Source organism: Pseudochaenichthys georgianus, chromosome 1 (genome assembly GCF_902827115.2).
Source record: "Pseudochaenichthys georgianus chromosome 1, fPseGeo1.2, whole genome shotgun sequence".
In the NCBI taxonomy this organism is placed as follows: domain Eukaryota; kingdom Metazoa; phylum Chordata; class Actinopteri; order Perciformes; family Channichthyidae; genus Pseudochaenichthys; species Pseudochaenichthys georgianus.
In genome coordinates, this window is record NC_047503.1 from 34172057 (window position 1) to 34187963 (window position 15907).

Consider the following 15907-nt stretch of genomic DNA (forward strand, 5'->3'; position numbering starts at 1 on the left):
AGAAGCTGTGAAGAAAGGTGCAAATGAGACTTTTCTATGAGTGTTATGCATGAATCTTTATCACAGTGTGTGTGTGTGTGTGTGTGTGTGTGTGTGTGTGTGTGTGTGTGTGTGTGTGTGTGTGTGTGTGTGTGTGTGTGTGTGTGTGTGTGTGTGTGTGTGTGTGTGTGTGTGTGTGTGTGTGTGTGTGTGTGTGTGTGTGTGTGTGTGTGTGTGTGTGTGTGTGTGTGTGTGTGTGTGTGTGTGTGTGTGTGTGTGTGTGTGTGTGTGTGGGGGGTGCAATGCAGAGATGGAACCAGATTATATTAATACTTGAGGATAAAGAAGCGCGATTCACTCGTTCTAGTCATATTACAGGTGTGTGAGTATGTGTGTGTGTGTGTGTGTGTGTGTGTGTGTGTGTGTGTGTGTGTGTGTGTGTGTGTGTGTGTGTGTGTGTGTGTGTGTGTGTGTGTGTGTGTGTGTGTGTGTGTCTGTCTGTCTGTCTGTTTGAAAAGATGTATAGAAACTATGAGGTTCAACTTGGTATCTTTTATTTATCTAACAATATCATTCAAATGTACTTCTACATCACACATTATAGTGCAGACAATGGAAGTGGCAGATCCACCTGTCATTTTATCCTGTTGCCATGGATACAGGTACTTGAGCGAAAGCATTGAATCTTAGACAAACTCTTTGCTTCAGATCTTCTTTGTGCAAACAAACTGCCAACACGACTGTAACCCAGTGTTGCCTAGACACAACACAAAATAAGTTCATATTAAGACCAAATCAACTGCTTCAAGATGACTTTAAACGTTATCCATAATCTTAATGTTTAAAGCTCACTTATTATTCTATATTTGAACAATATATTATAGGGCCATGCCCATATCTATACAAAACATGTCACTGAAGTGTTTTGCTCAAAATACCAAACAGATCACCCATTGTAGCCGTGACTCATAGCCCTCTATTTCAGCCCTGTTACCAAAGTGCTGATTCATGGTTCGGAGCTTCAAATGTAACCCGAGCTGAGCTGCTGTTGCCACGCCCCTTTTGAGCGCAGGCAAGCACTGAGCGAAGACTGTCTACTCTCGGGCAAAAACTCAGCTAAACGATGCCGTGATTAAACGCCATATCATGTTCCAAATCGCATTAAGGATTATCTCTGAAACAGTATGGAGCTCAAACTCTTTTCCTCTTGCGGGTTTTACACATACTCTCTCCAGTACAGCGTTAGCTCAGTGTGTTAGCGATGCTTGCTAATGTAAACACAGACCATATTACTTTCAAAACATGTCGCGCATTGTTTCTGATACAGCAACGTTTCTGATAGGGGACAATAGGTTGGGGCGGAACGTTGCCATGACTTCAACGTAAAGCCAGACCACATTTTAGTAGTGTCGTCATGACCGCAGCAAATCTGGATCAGCTCTGTTTTACCTCCGTTTTTAGAGATGTGGGTAAGGAGGAAAAGAGAGAGGGTTGTATTTTCTGACGCTGCGTGAGTTCCCTGACACACTGGGGACACATATGTATGCATCAAATACATCAATAAGTGCATTTTGCAGAACAGGTGACCTTTAAGTCACACAATGTAAGACTTGAGAAATGGGTTAGAACTTCCATACAGTTTGCATTTACAACTTTTTCTGGTACTTTTTCTGAAATGTTTGCTCATGATTGACTAAGCAAACATGACCAGGTAGTAATTAGCTGCTTAACACAGTGTATTCAAGTGACTCTCAAAGAGAAGGGTCTGTAAAATGATCCATTTATTGAAAAAATAATTTTATAAAAATGGGTATAGACGTTTTCTTACTAAAAGGCTTCATAGTTCCCTGTATCTCTCTCTGATTTATTCCAGGACAGGAGTGGTTGTCTTGGTAACTTCATAGAGGTAATTGAGACGGGCTCATGATTTATATCAAATGATTGTAAGTGGCAATCTCCCTCTCTGCATAAAATTGGTATATAGTCTAAATAAAACATCTACATTAAATGCGAGGGCTCTGCTGTGTGAAAAACACTCCTCCATTTTTATTCCCAGAATGCCACTTGCATAGTAAATCATACAAATGTATTAATTTCTTGTGACTTTAGTGGAGGCAGTCAGGTATTTAGCAGGAACTAACTGTCTGCAGTAAATAGCAAAGGAAAACCATGAATTTAATGGGTTATCTTGATAATAAAGTGCATGGACCGCACATTTTTGGCAGGATGTTCATCAGGTTTTTTGCAACCTAATTAAGATAAAGGGCACAGACAAATGGTGCCTTTGTGACTACATTTACTGCAAATAGAGGCTCCGACACAGGCCACAGCCTAACTGTGCGCTGATCACTTGGCCAAACCTCTCAGCTGACTGCACCTGCCAAACCGGGACAGCTTATTGCTCACTGTCAAATCATAGTGTTTTAAACGCTCTGAAAACCTACTGCTGCGGCTGTTACATTTAGCTCTTACTTATCTGCAAACTCTGCAGCCACTCCAATGTTTAGAGCTTTGCTTATTCTACCTACAAGCAAGAATTTTGAAACATATTTCTTGTTGAGCTTCCGAGTTAAAAGCCTCTTTAGAAACGCTGTTACTGTAGACCATATTTGCACTTAAACCAATTACTGACAACTTGAGACAGTTACAAAAGCATCTTGATGAGGTTTGTGAAGAAAAAGTTTCTCTTTGCTGTGCTTAATACCCTACTGCCAAACTTACTTGATGTGGTGAAGTGGCCATTATAGTCATTGAAAGGCAGGAGCACCATTTTAGCATTCGGAGCCTTTATTTCAGACTTCACTCTATTTTCACTCTTTATATTATCTTTGTTTCCCTTTTTGCTTACCAGTGGTAGTAGTGCCCTTTTTTGTGGTGTATTTGTAAGCGGGTGAGAGCTGTGTAATGGTGATGTTCTGACAGTAAACACTTTGAACACAGCCAGTGTCTTGATTCCACTGTTACTCAATGAGGTGCCAGTAATTAACCGGAGAGCCATTTTCCGTGTCCATTCAAATTAAAATGAATAGTCAAACTTGGTGTGAACCAACAACAACACATATAATTAATAAATAATTAAATAAAGCAAGTGCTAATTTAACCTGACTCCACCAAGCATAAAAAAAGCACTTTTGAGGTGATGACTGTCATAAAAGGAGGGACAAAGTAGCTGTCAGGCCATTTGTGTGAGCAGCAAGGCCACTGACAATTTAATTCTATAACACACAGGGGAGCCGTTAGTGTTCTTAATGGGGAGTTTGTTATCTCAGAGCGTGAGAGCTGCCTAATAAAATCACTGAAGGTCTCTATCTAACACATATTTTCACTGATGAGTAGATCCACACAGGTACATATTCTAAAAATAATTTAAGAACTGCCTAAATCCATAGCACATAACTCTGAAAACCTTTCACAACAAACCTACACCGCCCTGCTCCGTCTGAATAATTACATTATTAATCCACTGAATAAGCATTTTTCAAAATACCGACACTGACAGGATTCGGCTACGGAATAATATGCAAATTACAGGCATTTCAAAGGAGCCCGACAACAACATTAAACAAAACACTTTGAACTACAGCTTACACAACGTATCCAGGGACCCTCATATCTCTGCTGCACAATTAATATAAAAGAACATCTCTTGTGCACCTGCAATTACTTAATAACCTTGTAGATTAGACAACAAAACAATTTGATTCATTACAAAATCCCTGTTATCTTTGCTTGATAATGTACTTAATCTATTGTACTGATGTCTAATGAAAAGGGTCAGTGATCTAAATGGCTATTATTCAAAACAATCGGTGTGCAAGGATTAAATATGACTTCTGTGCTTCGTCGGCATGCTAATTAATATACTGAGGGATAGGAACTGTAAAATTACATTTTCTATCGCAGACAAGTGGTATTTTGTTTCATGCACTTTGTACCAGTTGGCAGAATATGGAAAGAGAGAGAAGAAGGTGGGGAGGAAGACCCAAGCAGAGAAAGACCTAAGATACAGAGAGAGAGAAGCAGAGAATGAAAGAGACACCTACATTTGGTTGTTAGGGATTATCTTGTGTCCGTCTTTGTACCACGTGACGAGGGGTCGGGGGAAAGAGGCGAGGGGGGGCAGGCTGATGATCGCAGGTCTGCCCTGAATCACGGTCTTCCTCTGCTCCTCAGCTGAGAATGTGCCCAAAACTGGAGGGGGAGGCAGGTATGAAGAGAGTGGATATCAATATGGGAATGTTTCAAATGACAGTAAGACACAACATATGAATGCAAGAAATCCTTGAAAGAGCAGCATTAAGGCCTACTTGTTTAGAGGTTTTTAGGGATTTAATTCATCTGTGTAACTTCCTCAACATGTGGTTGTAGAAGTTTGGAAACACATTGATAATATACTTACAGTAGAATAGATAGAATCGCAGGGATGAAACCCTCTTTAATGGTCACACATGCAGAGCACACAGCACACACAGTGACATTTGGCCTCTGCTTTTAACCCATTCTAGTACCAGGAGTCTAGTACGAGGAGCAGTGGGCAGCTATTGTACAGCGCCCGGGGAGCAATTGGATTGGGGGGGAAGGGGGATGTCCGGTGCCTTGCTCAAGGGCACCACGGCAGGGCAGGAGGTGAACTGGGACCTCTCCAAGTAGCAGTCCACACTCCATATTTTAGGTCTGGTCGGGGACTTGAACCGGCGACCCTACGACTCAAAGTCCAAGCCCCTACTGACTGAGCCACCCATAAAAAGCTAGCTGGTGAAGCTCGTCACCCAGAAAAGCTCTCAGGATGTCTTACCTTATCGATTAAATGAACTGACTTCACAGCTCTAAATGCTGTTGTGACTGGGCCATTGGGTTTAAAAATGGAATCTGTGTTTACTTTTTGTGTTCAGTTTATGCTCAGTGTTTTGGAGCCTAAATGCTTTCCAAGTATTACAGTACATTGAAACACTAAAACCCAACACAAATTAAATTGCATGTTTAGAGCATCTTCCCATTGTAATATTTGCAATAAATTCCCGTTGGCGCTATTTCTGGCTGCAAAAAATAGATGACTAATTGGGATTATAGTTAGACTTTAAGAGTGAGGCTGCTTCTTGCCGCTGGGAAGAAGAACCAGCATCCTTAGTCATTAAAAAGAGCCTTGTGAGTTGGTGTTATTCACATGGAGTGAACACTGGTACTCACAGGCCACCTGCACCTCTGTCTTCCTGTGTATGACGGCTCCCATCCTGTTCCTGACCATACACTGATACAGGCCAGCATCCGTCCTCTTCAGAGACGGGAGGGCCAACCTGAACATGGAGAGACACATAGAGAGCATGATGAGTGTGTTTTCATCTCGATACCATACATAAACAGTATCAATATGACCTTCTAGACTCACATAGGGTCATTAGAACTTGTGAAAAACAACTTTTTAAAAACCTGCTCATTCATTTTCCAATTGGAATAACTTGGATTTGTATAGCACCTTTCAAGAAACCCAAGGACGTTGACTTATTACAAAGCTTTTAAAAGTGCCATGGGAAACCAGCTGTGGGTTAAATGTTGAGGTGAAAGGGTTATTTCAGAAGAGAAAGGAAATGTCGGAGTGATGTTCGGGGACCAACGCAACTCAAGATAAATAAAGGTGAGGTTTTTTGTCCACATATATGGACTCCTCTATTTCATGACCTTGATTGGAAATTGGATTGGGTCTAATGTTGTCAAAGTTCCCCAATCGCATAAGTGGGGAATATGTACAGTATGTGTGTGTGTGTGTGTGTGTGTGTGTGTGTGTGTGTGTGTGTGTGTGTGTGTGTGTGTGTGTGTGTGTGTGTGTGTGTGTGTGTGTGTGTGTGTGTGTGTGTGTGTGTGTGTGTGTGTGTGTGTGTGTGTGTGTGTGTGTGTGTGTGTGTGTGTGTGTGTGTGTGTGTGTGTGTGTGTGTGCGCGTTGTGTGTGAGAATGTTTCTGACCGGGGATGTGTTTTTTTTTTTACTGAGAGTGGTTGTTAATGGGGTTTTAATTGTGCTTTGCTAATGGGAAGCTTGGCATAAGATCTAGGTTGGTGCCATGCTGGACAAACACACAAATCCATGTACACACACTCGCACATGCACACACACATGTTACACGCAAACCGGGATAGAAACAGTAACATCGCTTTGGGGCTCATTATGAATATCAGGACAGCCAATAATTTAACTCCCAGGCTGTCAGTGAAAGCTGCCAACACACACAAACCCACACACAAGTACACACACACATACTTCAAAGACTCACACACGAGTCCATTTGAATCAGGAATGACACGTAACACAGCGGCTCTCAACTTAAAACATATTTTGATATTGGACACTGCATCTCTCTCTCTCTGTGTTCGTGTTTCATTCGATCTTTAAAAAGGCGTGTGCAGACAGGGCTGTCACTTTATTCTTTTTTAATCCCAACAAGTTTTCCATTATATAACACAAACTTAAATGTTGTCAGGTTCCAATCAATACAATCATTTCTCAGTAAATGTATCTGACACGGTCTCAGGCCTGAGTGTGAAGTCAAATTGCCCCTTTGATTTGAGATAAGAATCATTTCAATTAGCTTTTTCCAATAAGACAGCCTCAGCACAAATTGACCAAAACCTCCCTGCGGCATCATTCTGTGCCCTCATATGACCAGATGTCATTCTATATTGTCTGATGTTGTGATGTGAAAATCCTTTGAATAAGTGTGTCAATACAGAAGACTGCACCATTTAACATTACACTTAGTGCTTTTTAGTCATATAATTACAATTTGAACATAAAGGTTAGATGTGAGTCATTGTGTCCACCAATGTGTTTGAATAAGAAAGCAGTTGCCAAAATGTTAATAGCACAATTACTTTAATCGTTTATTTCGCAGGGACAATGCACGGTTATGAACACTTAAAACATTCAAATGTGTCAAGCGTAACAGTGCCAGATTTAGCTTTTAGCTAATTTCCATCTGCAGTCCCTCACATAAAAACATTTAAGAAATTTACATTTAGCAAACATTGTAAAAACAAAATGCATGTTATGCAAAAAGTGCAAGAGCAGCATACACAAGTATTTATGACATGGTAATACAACATAACAGCAACGACATATAAAGTGCAAGAGAAGATACAAGAGCTACCTAAAGTGCAAGAGTAGATACCCCTGTGTTAAAGTGCATTTAGCAGTGAGTGCACGTCTGTTTGTTTCTCATCCATTCTTTGAGTTGACCTTTGAAGCCATTGAGAGTGGGACAATCCCGTATCTCAGTTGGGAGGCTATTCCAGTGGAGAGGACATGTTTCAATGGAGAGGACATGTTGTCCAAAAGTGGTCCATCTACGGTGGACTGCACAGTCTCCTCTGGCAGCTTATAAAAAGAATTTCTGAAAAAAGAAAGACTGTGAGAAATACCGTAAATTGTTCCCCGAAACTGTTGAAGATACTGTAGCTTAGTCAACAAAGCAACCACTCTAGCGTTATGCAAGACGAACTTGCCAACTCATTATTTCATTGGAACTTACTATGTGTAAAAAAGGCCAGATTTATGTAGCTGAACTGAGAACAAGGAAACTTAACTGAAGTTTCCATAAATGTTAATCATTTTCATTTGCAGCGCTGCTCATCTGAATTATTTGCTGTCCAGTACATTACACATGAGATATAAGAGGTAAAATAAGATCAATTAGACTACACTCTAAACAGAGGGTGTTGAAAGGTGTGTGTTATTCTGAACAACACACACACGCAAGCCTGCCACAATAACTACTTCTGTTGTATGAGAAATCATTGCGATGAACAAAGTGATAATACTGCTGCCACAAGTACACCCTTTTATAGCTTCGCACGTTACATTGTTAAAGATATTCAAACTTTGTGGAATATGAAAAAAACAAGATATCCTAAATAAAATAACACCTAACAGCAAAATAAAAAAGGACTCTCAAATTCTCTTAAATGTATATAACAAAAATGAGATAGTCATTTGTTTCTAAAAGGGCAAATACTGCCAATCCAGCTTCTAAATAGTTATGAACTTTATTACCCAAAAGGGCAAAGTTACCACGTATTAGCCATCAGTTAGACAAGAACAATGCTCTCTCACTTGGCTTGAACCCTACATGTTCCCGAACCTGAGCTGTGGAAGCCAAGTCGAAGGTGTAATTGTAAAATAAACACACACACACCGTTTAAGGAAACTACTGTACCATGAAAGGCACCTGTCAAACCATCAGGTAATAAGCTTAAACAAAAGGTCTAAATGTATACAAGGAGAAGGATAACTAACCAATAACACTTTGAATTAGGGGCTGCACGATATATCGTGTCTTGACGATAATCGCGATATGCGCATGCACATTCACATCGCAGGACGTGCGATTAAAAAAATTCATACATTTTTTTTTAGGACTTGCGATATTAAGTAGGCAAATTAACTCAAACACGCCATGTTACAAAAGACTAGTTTTTTCCCGCAAACCATCCTTTCTTGAACTTTAATGCTATACAATTGGTATTTTTTTAACTATATTCAACCGGATGTTTTTAGGGGGGGAAATCGCAATGTCAGTTTTTTCCAATATCGTGCAGCCCTACTTTGAATAGTGGAGTACCTGCTTAAAATCTTTTGGGGGAAATGTAGAACACATTCACCCACGCACACACACACACACACACACACACACACACACACACACACACACCACACACACACACACACACACACACACACACACACACACACACACACACACACACACACACACACACACACACACACACACACACACACACACACACACACACACACACACACACACACACACACACACACACACACACACACACACACACACTGCAGCCTGGCATTTCAGAACAGCCCTGGCCTCACCAAGCTAAACTAGCCAGATCTCTGAGAGCAGATCCGAGCTACACAATGCTTCCTGGCTCAGACAGAGAATCCTACAAATGCTGGCTCGACCTGTCCCTCCCTCAGCGTGTAAGCATCCCCAAGATCCCCTCTATTTCTGCATGATGCGAAAAACTATTTTGTTGCACAGCTGCAATTTTGCTTAGAGGGATTGCACAGGGACCGACAGAGAGAGTGGCAGGGGAGGAGGAGAAGAAGAAGTAGAAGAGAGGTAAAGAGAGAATAGCAGAAAAAATGCTAAGACGTATTGATTAGTTCTCCTCTTCTTTCCCCAGACCGTATACATATTTATGATGCAAATGTAATTATTAATCTCACTTTGGCTCCGCCGTCTAAATGTTCTGACCTTCTCTAAACGCACTCCATCACTTAAGGCCAACTCTTACGTTGTTTTTCAATGCTACAGGCATCACTGGACACACAGAAGATTCTCAGAATTAGGAGAAAGTATGGAAACAGGCAGAAGAAAGTCAGACCCCTAACCAGACATCGGGTGCTAACTGACCTGTACTGCGGGGCCCAGTCCGTGACGTTAATGTTGTTGAAGGTCCAGCGGTACTGCAGGGGCCAGCTGCCTCCAGCCAGGCAGGTCAGCACCAGCCTGTTCCCCTCCAACACCACCTGCTGCTGCCCCCGCCCGGCCCCTCGCAGGTAGGGAGCCACCTCTGACAGAGACAGAAAGGAAAATATGTTATTTTTGTTATATGAAAAACACTGCATTAGTCACGCTTGGACATTTGAGCAAATGTAATCCGTATTCATGCACCGAAACAACCAAAACATAGAATTCCATTCGTGGTTTGTCCTTGGCACGAACAACGTACAGACATGTCTGTTTCAAAGTTAAATACTGGAGTCTGCACATGCTATGATAACCTGCACTGCCTAACTACTAACTGTATTCATTCACATCTTCCTCTTACCTACTCCTGCAGCCAAGACTTAGCCCTTCTCACCTTTATGACTCTCTTTTATATCATCATTAGTAACGGTAAGAGTAAAGTGGGTGTACCAAACTCTGCAGAGACTCATCGACTGTAACAACATTTACCAGGACTTTCAGTGGAAATCCCCCACTCCATTAGTGAGGTCCAATAAAACATTTCCCCACCACTATTCCTGCTGTCATAACATGTACTGCATAGGGAACAACTCATATATTCAAAAAGATAAATATAAGTATAAATAATAACAGTGCAAGAACCTCCTGAAACATATCAAAATCTTCCTGTTTAAAGAAAGGCTATATATCTTGTATTACTCTCTATAGTATTATGTTTTTTCAATATGATGCATGTCAAAACACTTGCCCCAATTGTTTTCCATGTAAGCCCACACACCGGCAGCATGAATCACAGTGTCAGCATGTCCTATTTCCCAGCATTGACACGCATCAATGGACCAGAAAAGCAGCAATTCTATCACATTTACTCCCTGGAACAACACACTGTAACTTCACTCCGTCTTCTGTCGGCACCGAGCATCTGCTGTGTGCTGCTGGCACCGGTTGAATTGTATCAAATGCCACTGTATATTGCACTTAAGGCTTTGTACGAAGAGAAAGGTCAAACAATGTTTCACACTCACTCTCAACCCAAATGTATAACAAGGTTGGACATCCTATCGTTCAGGTGTGATGTAATCAAACCGGATAAAGTCACGTTCACTCACGCTCGTGGCATGTTAAGAACATAACCTTTCAACAATGGTTCTTGCCCTCCAGCTCACTTGTTATTATTGAGACACGATGTTTTCTCACTTACTGTACAAACCATATTTACTTGCGGTACCGTCGCTGCTGCTTCTGATAAGGCTGCTGAATCGCTGGCTTTAACATGCAAGTTGCATTGACTGAATGGCTGGGCTGCAGCTGCCGTCTAAACAATGGCATCCAGTCTTTAACTCTTGGCTCAGGTGCTCAGACCTGGCTCCCCAGCACACAGCATTAAGGCTAAAGTGTGTGTCCACGGCAACTAGCTGAAGCACCTGTCAGCATCTGTTGGGGCCTGGATCCACTAAACAAAAATCAGCATCTGGGTCAGGGTGTACGGTGTATGTTGAGGGGGGATGGAGACACAAAGATTGATTGAAACCATCAACCATTTACACACACATACACACACCAGCTGGGTTAGAAGGGGGCAGGCTTATCTGCTTGCGACAGTATGTATGGACAGGTCCATAACTCTGAGGCAGAGTTTTATATTCTCTCTTTCTCTCTCTCCTTCTCCTGTCAACTCAATCTTCTCTCCTCCCTGCCAATTCAACTTTCTCAGTTCTCTGTCTCCTCCAGCCATTTCACTTCGTCCCTGTTTCCCTCCTTATTCCCTGCAGATGTCTCAGGGCCACTTTTTCTTCCCTGCTTCTCTTTCTCTGCTTTCCACTGTTTCCCCCTCTCCCCCCCCCCCCCCCCCCGCTCTCTTTTTAGATTGATAGCTGCCAGCTCTGAGCACAAGAGGGAAGTGTTCCATCTATGATAGATTTATACAGCAGTCTGCGCGGTGGGTGTGTGTATCTGTGTGTGTTGGTGAGTACAAGAGAGAGAGAGAAAGAAACGGTGTGTGAGCGTGCATGCGAGTGTAAGGATTTATTTGGAATATTCCGTTTCTACGGACGATGGCTGGCAGTGCAGACTCCAATGTCAAACTGCTGACCAGCACAATAACTCACCGCTGCCTGCCTATGTGTATACGTGAGTGTGTGTGTGTGTGTGTGTGTGTGTGTGTGTGTGTGTGTGTGTGTGTGTGTGTGTGTGTGTGTGTGTGTGTGTGTGTGTGTGTGTGTGTGTGTGTGTGTGTGTGTGTGTGTGTGTGTGTGTGTGTGTGTGTGTGTGTGTGTGAGAGAGAGAGAGAGAGAGAGCAGCAGAGATGCAGCCTTTTCAGCTTCCACAATAAGACCTTGAATTATAAAGGTTGGCTCATGAGCGTACTGTACAAATAGCAAGATGCCATTCCACTTATCTACAACTTTCGTCATACTTCATACCTTGAACAGCTGCACATTGAATCCCCTCCCCAGCCCCCTCTACTCCTCACGGCCATTTAAACCTCAGTCTACTATAAAGGGAGTCCATTAGGAAGTACAGATAGAGATAGAGAACAGCACATCGGAGAGGAGCAAGGTCAGCTAACAGCCGTTTCACTCACTGCTGTCGTCTGTCTCCCTCTCTCTCTTCCCCCGATGTCTGTCTCTCTGTCACTTCAAATCAGCTTGCCACTCCCTCACATCCCCTCCCTCTTCCTAACCTGTCTGTCTTCCTTGCCAGCTGTACCAAACCAACCGACCACCTGTCTGTCTGTCTCCTGTCTCATGTTGCCCCTCGGTCCATCTCTGTGGCAGCTCAAGGTCTTTGCTTTTTGTCTTTTGGGGAGGAATGTCGCCTAACAGAGAAATCGGCCTCCAAATGTGACAGGAGAGTCAAGAGGCAGATTCAAACACACACTTCTCGGCTGACGCAACATGTGCGTGTCCCCGCTCCCCGGGGGCTGGTCTCATGGAGCTGCTTAGGCAGATTCTGGGGAGGAATTCAATTCGCAGAGGAGATGAATGCTGATAGAGGGGAGAGGGAGGAGAGGAGGATGAAAGGAGAGGACCAGGGTTGCTGCTCCAGGGCTGATCGTCCACTACGATGTCACCCTCCCTCCTCTCCTCTTTGTCCCTCTGCACTTTTACAGTGAGTGTGATTGAAATGCGTCCCTTAATGACTTGTCCTTTACAAATGGTCCAGTAACGATCATTATTCTTACACCGTGCTGCATTAAACATCCCAAAATTAATCCGGAATTGTACTGCAGCAGCTGTGGCATGGTGTGAGGTTTTCTCTGGCTGGGTATGAGGTCAAGGTGCCGTCTAACTGGTAACAGCAGGGGTACAGGTTTGATTATTTTGTGTTGGAAGTATGACATTTAGGTGGTCCAAAAAACCCATAGGTGTTGGGTTTGCATTCAGCTCGGCATGGGGAACCCTGTGGTGTAAATGCTTTTCAGTGAGAGAGCGGGGATACAACTGAAGTTGAACCGCTGATCTGATTCCAACAGTGCTTGATTAATTATCGGAAATGTGTGTGTACGTGCGGTGTGGGAATGTGTGTGTGTGTGGTGGGTCAGAATTAGGGTCACTCATTCCAGAAAAATCACTTTATCTTCATAGAGCTGAACCCCTACTGTGAGACAGGGCTGGCAGAGCCGGCTATAGACTATGAATACTGATTCACTGATTGTGTGTGTGTCTCTCTCTCTCTCGCTCTCTCTGTGTGTCTCTCGCTCTCCATGCTTTCTTGATGCATAGAGAGCTTGACTCTTTTATTACACCTACATTTTCTATGAATAAGCGGTTAAAAATGGCAAGCTAGGCCGTTTTTTCTCCCATGGTAACAGCAATCTATTTGATTATGGGGTGCAAATGAGTTCTACTCCCTTTGTAATCTAATAAGTCTGCCAGCACTAGTTCCAACAGGCATTTCAAAACATCTAATTGGACGGACAGTGTGTGAGGCGGCAGAGAAAGAATTATGAGTTTTACATTTTGGCGCGTTGCTAGCAGTCGGAAAAATAGGGTCGGAAAACAGGCTAATTAATTGAACAATTGGGCTGAGAAATGAGGTTTCATTTCCAATATAAGAGTTCAGATAAGTCGAGCGTAAATACACAAATGCATCTGAATTGTATACGTTTAATTGTCTGTGATGTTGTTGGTATATTGTATAGGAGAACAATTAAGACGACTGGACACTCACAATTGGATAGTTTTAACAAAATGCCCATTGTTTATTGTGCCTGTTTTTCTCTGTAAAGCGACCTTGGGTCCCATAAAGGCACTATATACATCTAAGCTATTATTATTATTGTTTAAGTGTAGACTTCCAGAAGGGGTCGCATATTGAAGCTGAGTACATGGAACACTCTACAAAACAGCTAGAGTATGATAAGAGTCACTTTGTGGGGCAGCCTAGAAATCCAATACATTTTTGAAATGTTCTGGCATCAAAACAAAAATAAACATTCACCAAAACAGTTTCGTCTAGCTAATTATTCTGCACTTGGCAAACAAACACCCTGCCTTAAACTAAAGAAAATGCAAAGTGTAGTTGAAATGCTGGATGGAGAGGGACGAGGGCAACATCACTCTGCAGAGAGGGCTGTCGGGCGGTGAACTTCACAAGTGTGAGGTGAATTTCAGGTGAGCAGGGGCTCTGACCTGAACGCTGATGAATATAATTCTCTCTCTGGGCACGCAGCGCAGTTTTATATTTTCTAAACCATTTCTCCTGCCAATGGATGTTGACAGTTCCCATTCCAGTCGTACAAGTCAAACAAAGTAACCCTAATGTGAACGATGGGCAGCAACTTTACAGAGAGACAAATGATGATGAGACATGTTGTCACAGTACGATTGTATCTCCTGAATGTCAACAGCAGCTGGTCGACACTGGAAGGGAACCAGTTTATAAGATTAGTGGTGATGCCTGAATCCTGACTATAATCAGTCTTAATGTGTTTCCCTGTGGTTAGTAAACACAACAGATAGACGACTCTTTATCTCTCCTCCATTTGAGAGCTTTACCTGAAGGAATCTACTGAGCAAACAAGATGGCACATAAGCACAAAACACCTGCTGTCTTTCATGATGATAAAGTCAAAGCGGCTGCAGCTCAGACACTGATCCCAACAGGAGGATCAGCTGTCAGACAAAGTGTCTATCGGGAAATGAGTTTTTCCGGACTCCAATCCTGGACAGAAAACAGTAGAAAAGCCTGCAAGAGAGAGCTGAATGCTTCCTCTGGTTCATCCACTGCTAGATGCAGGAGAATAGTAGGTGTGGCAACCAGGATGTGAGTGTAGACCTTTGATCAGGAGTTTAACTCGTGGCTTTTCAAGTTTGCAGCTGTTTCAATTGACTACTGAGTGTCAGATTCAGAAGAGAACAAAGCATCTCTCACTGAAGGCCGGATAACACCCCTCTAACCTCTCTTCCTGCTCAGACAGCCAATCACAGCTCCCTCCTCCCAGCTTCTTCCTTGCCTGCCCCAATCATGGTTTCCACTAGTTTGGACTGACAGCTGTCTGTGAGGAGGTGACAGACGACTGACTGATCCTGATGTGCTGATTGGCAGATGTCAGAGCAGGAGAGATAAAACGTCTCACACACACACACACACACACACACACACACACACACACACACACACACACACACACACACACACACACACACACACACACACACACACACACACACACACACACACACACACTCAAAAAGCACACGAGTAGATACAAGCTGAGGCCAAAAATACAGACTTTCAAGGTGCTTGACTTTGCTTGTGAATGTGCTTGCTTCTTTGTGTCAAAGACAATACAATGCACTGAGAGTTACAGACTTTTCTTAAAATACCTCTGCAACAAAAGGCTGTCAAGGAGAAACACATTTGGAAAATAGGCAAATTGCAGCTGTTTCAGCCTGGAGTCCCATTCATATTCAGTGGTGTGTGACGCAGGTCCAATAGCAGGTGAAAGAAATGTACCTATTAAATACTTTATTATATTAAATATGATCATTATTCAATTTGGACTGTGCTCATTTAGTGACTTGCCAGTGTGTAATTTTCTTTAGAGGTAGCATATGCCAGATGTTAACTAAAACTGTGGATATAAATCTAATGTCAGTGTAACTACAACAGTATGGATGTATGTATGTACAGTACAAGAAAAAGTATGTGAACCCTTTGGATTCTCCACACATAGCGTTGTGTGTTCCTTCCAAACAACTCAACGTTGGTTTCATCTGTCCTCAGAATGTGTTGCCAGTAGTGCTGTGGAACATCCAGGTGCTCTTTTGCAAACTTCAAACATGCAGCAATGTTTTTTCTGGACAGCAGTGGCTTCCTTCGTGGTGTCCTCCCATGAACTCCATTCTTGTTCAGTGTTTCACGTATCGTAGATTCGTCAACAGAGATGTTAGCATGTGCCAGAGATTTCTTTAAGTCTCTGGCTGACACTCTAGG

At 42.6% G+C, this 15907-nt stretch overlaps 1 protein-coding gene across 2 annotated transcripts in view; it reads right to left on the reverse strand.

The window, feature by feature from the left end:
* sdk1b (sidekick cell adhesion molecule 1b) overlaps positions 1 to 15907 on the reverse strand; it is a 281269-nt gene that overhangs the window by 172750 nt on the left and 92612 nt on the right. For both annotated transcript variants that reach the window (XM_034084739.1, XM_034084730.1), the window contains exons 2-4: positions 9410 to 9569; positions 5167 to 5273; positions 4023 to 4170 (exon numbers count right to left, since the gene is read on the reverse strand). In XM_034084739.1, the coding sequence (XP_033940630.1) occupies positions 4023 to 4170; positions 5167 to 5273; positions 9410 to 9569 (415 nt within the window). The remainder of the gene's footprint in view (positions 1 to 4022; positions 4171 to 5166; positions 5274 to 9409; positions 9570 to 15907) is intronic.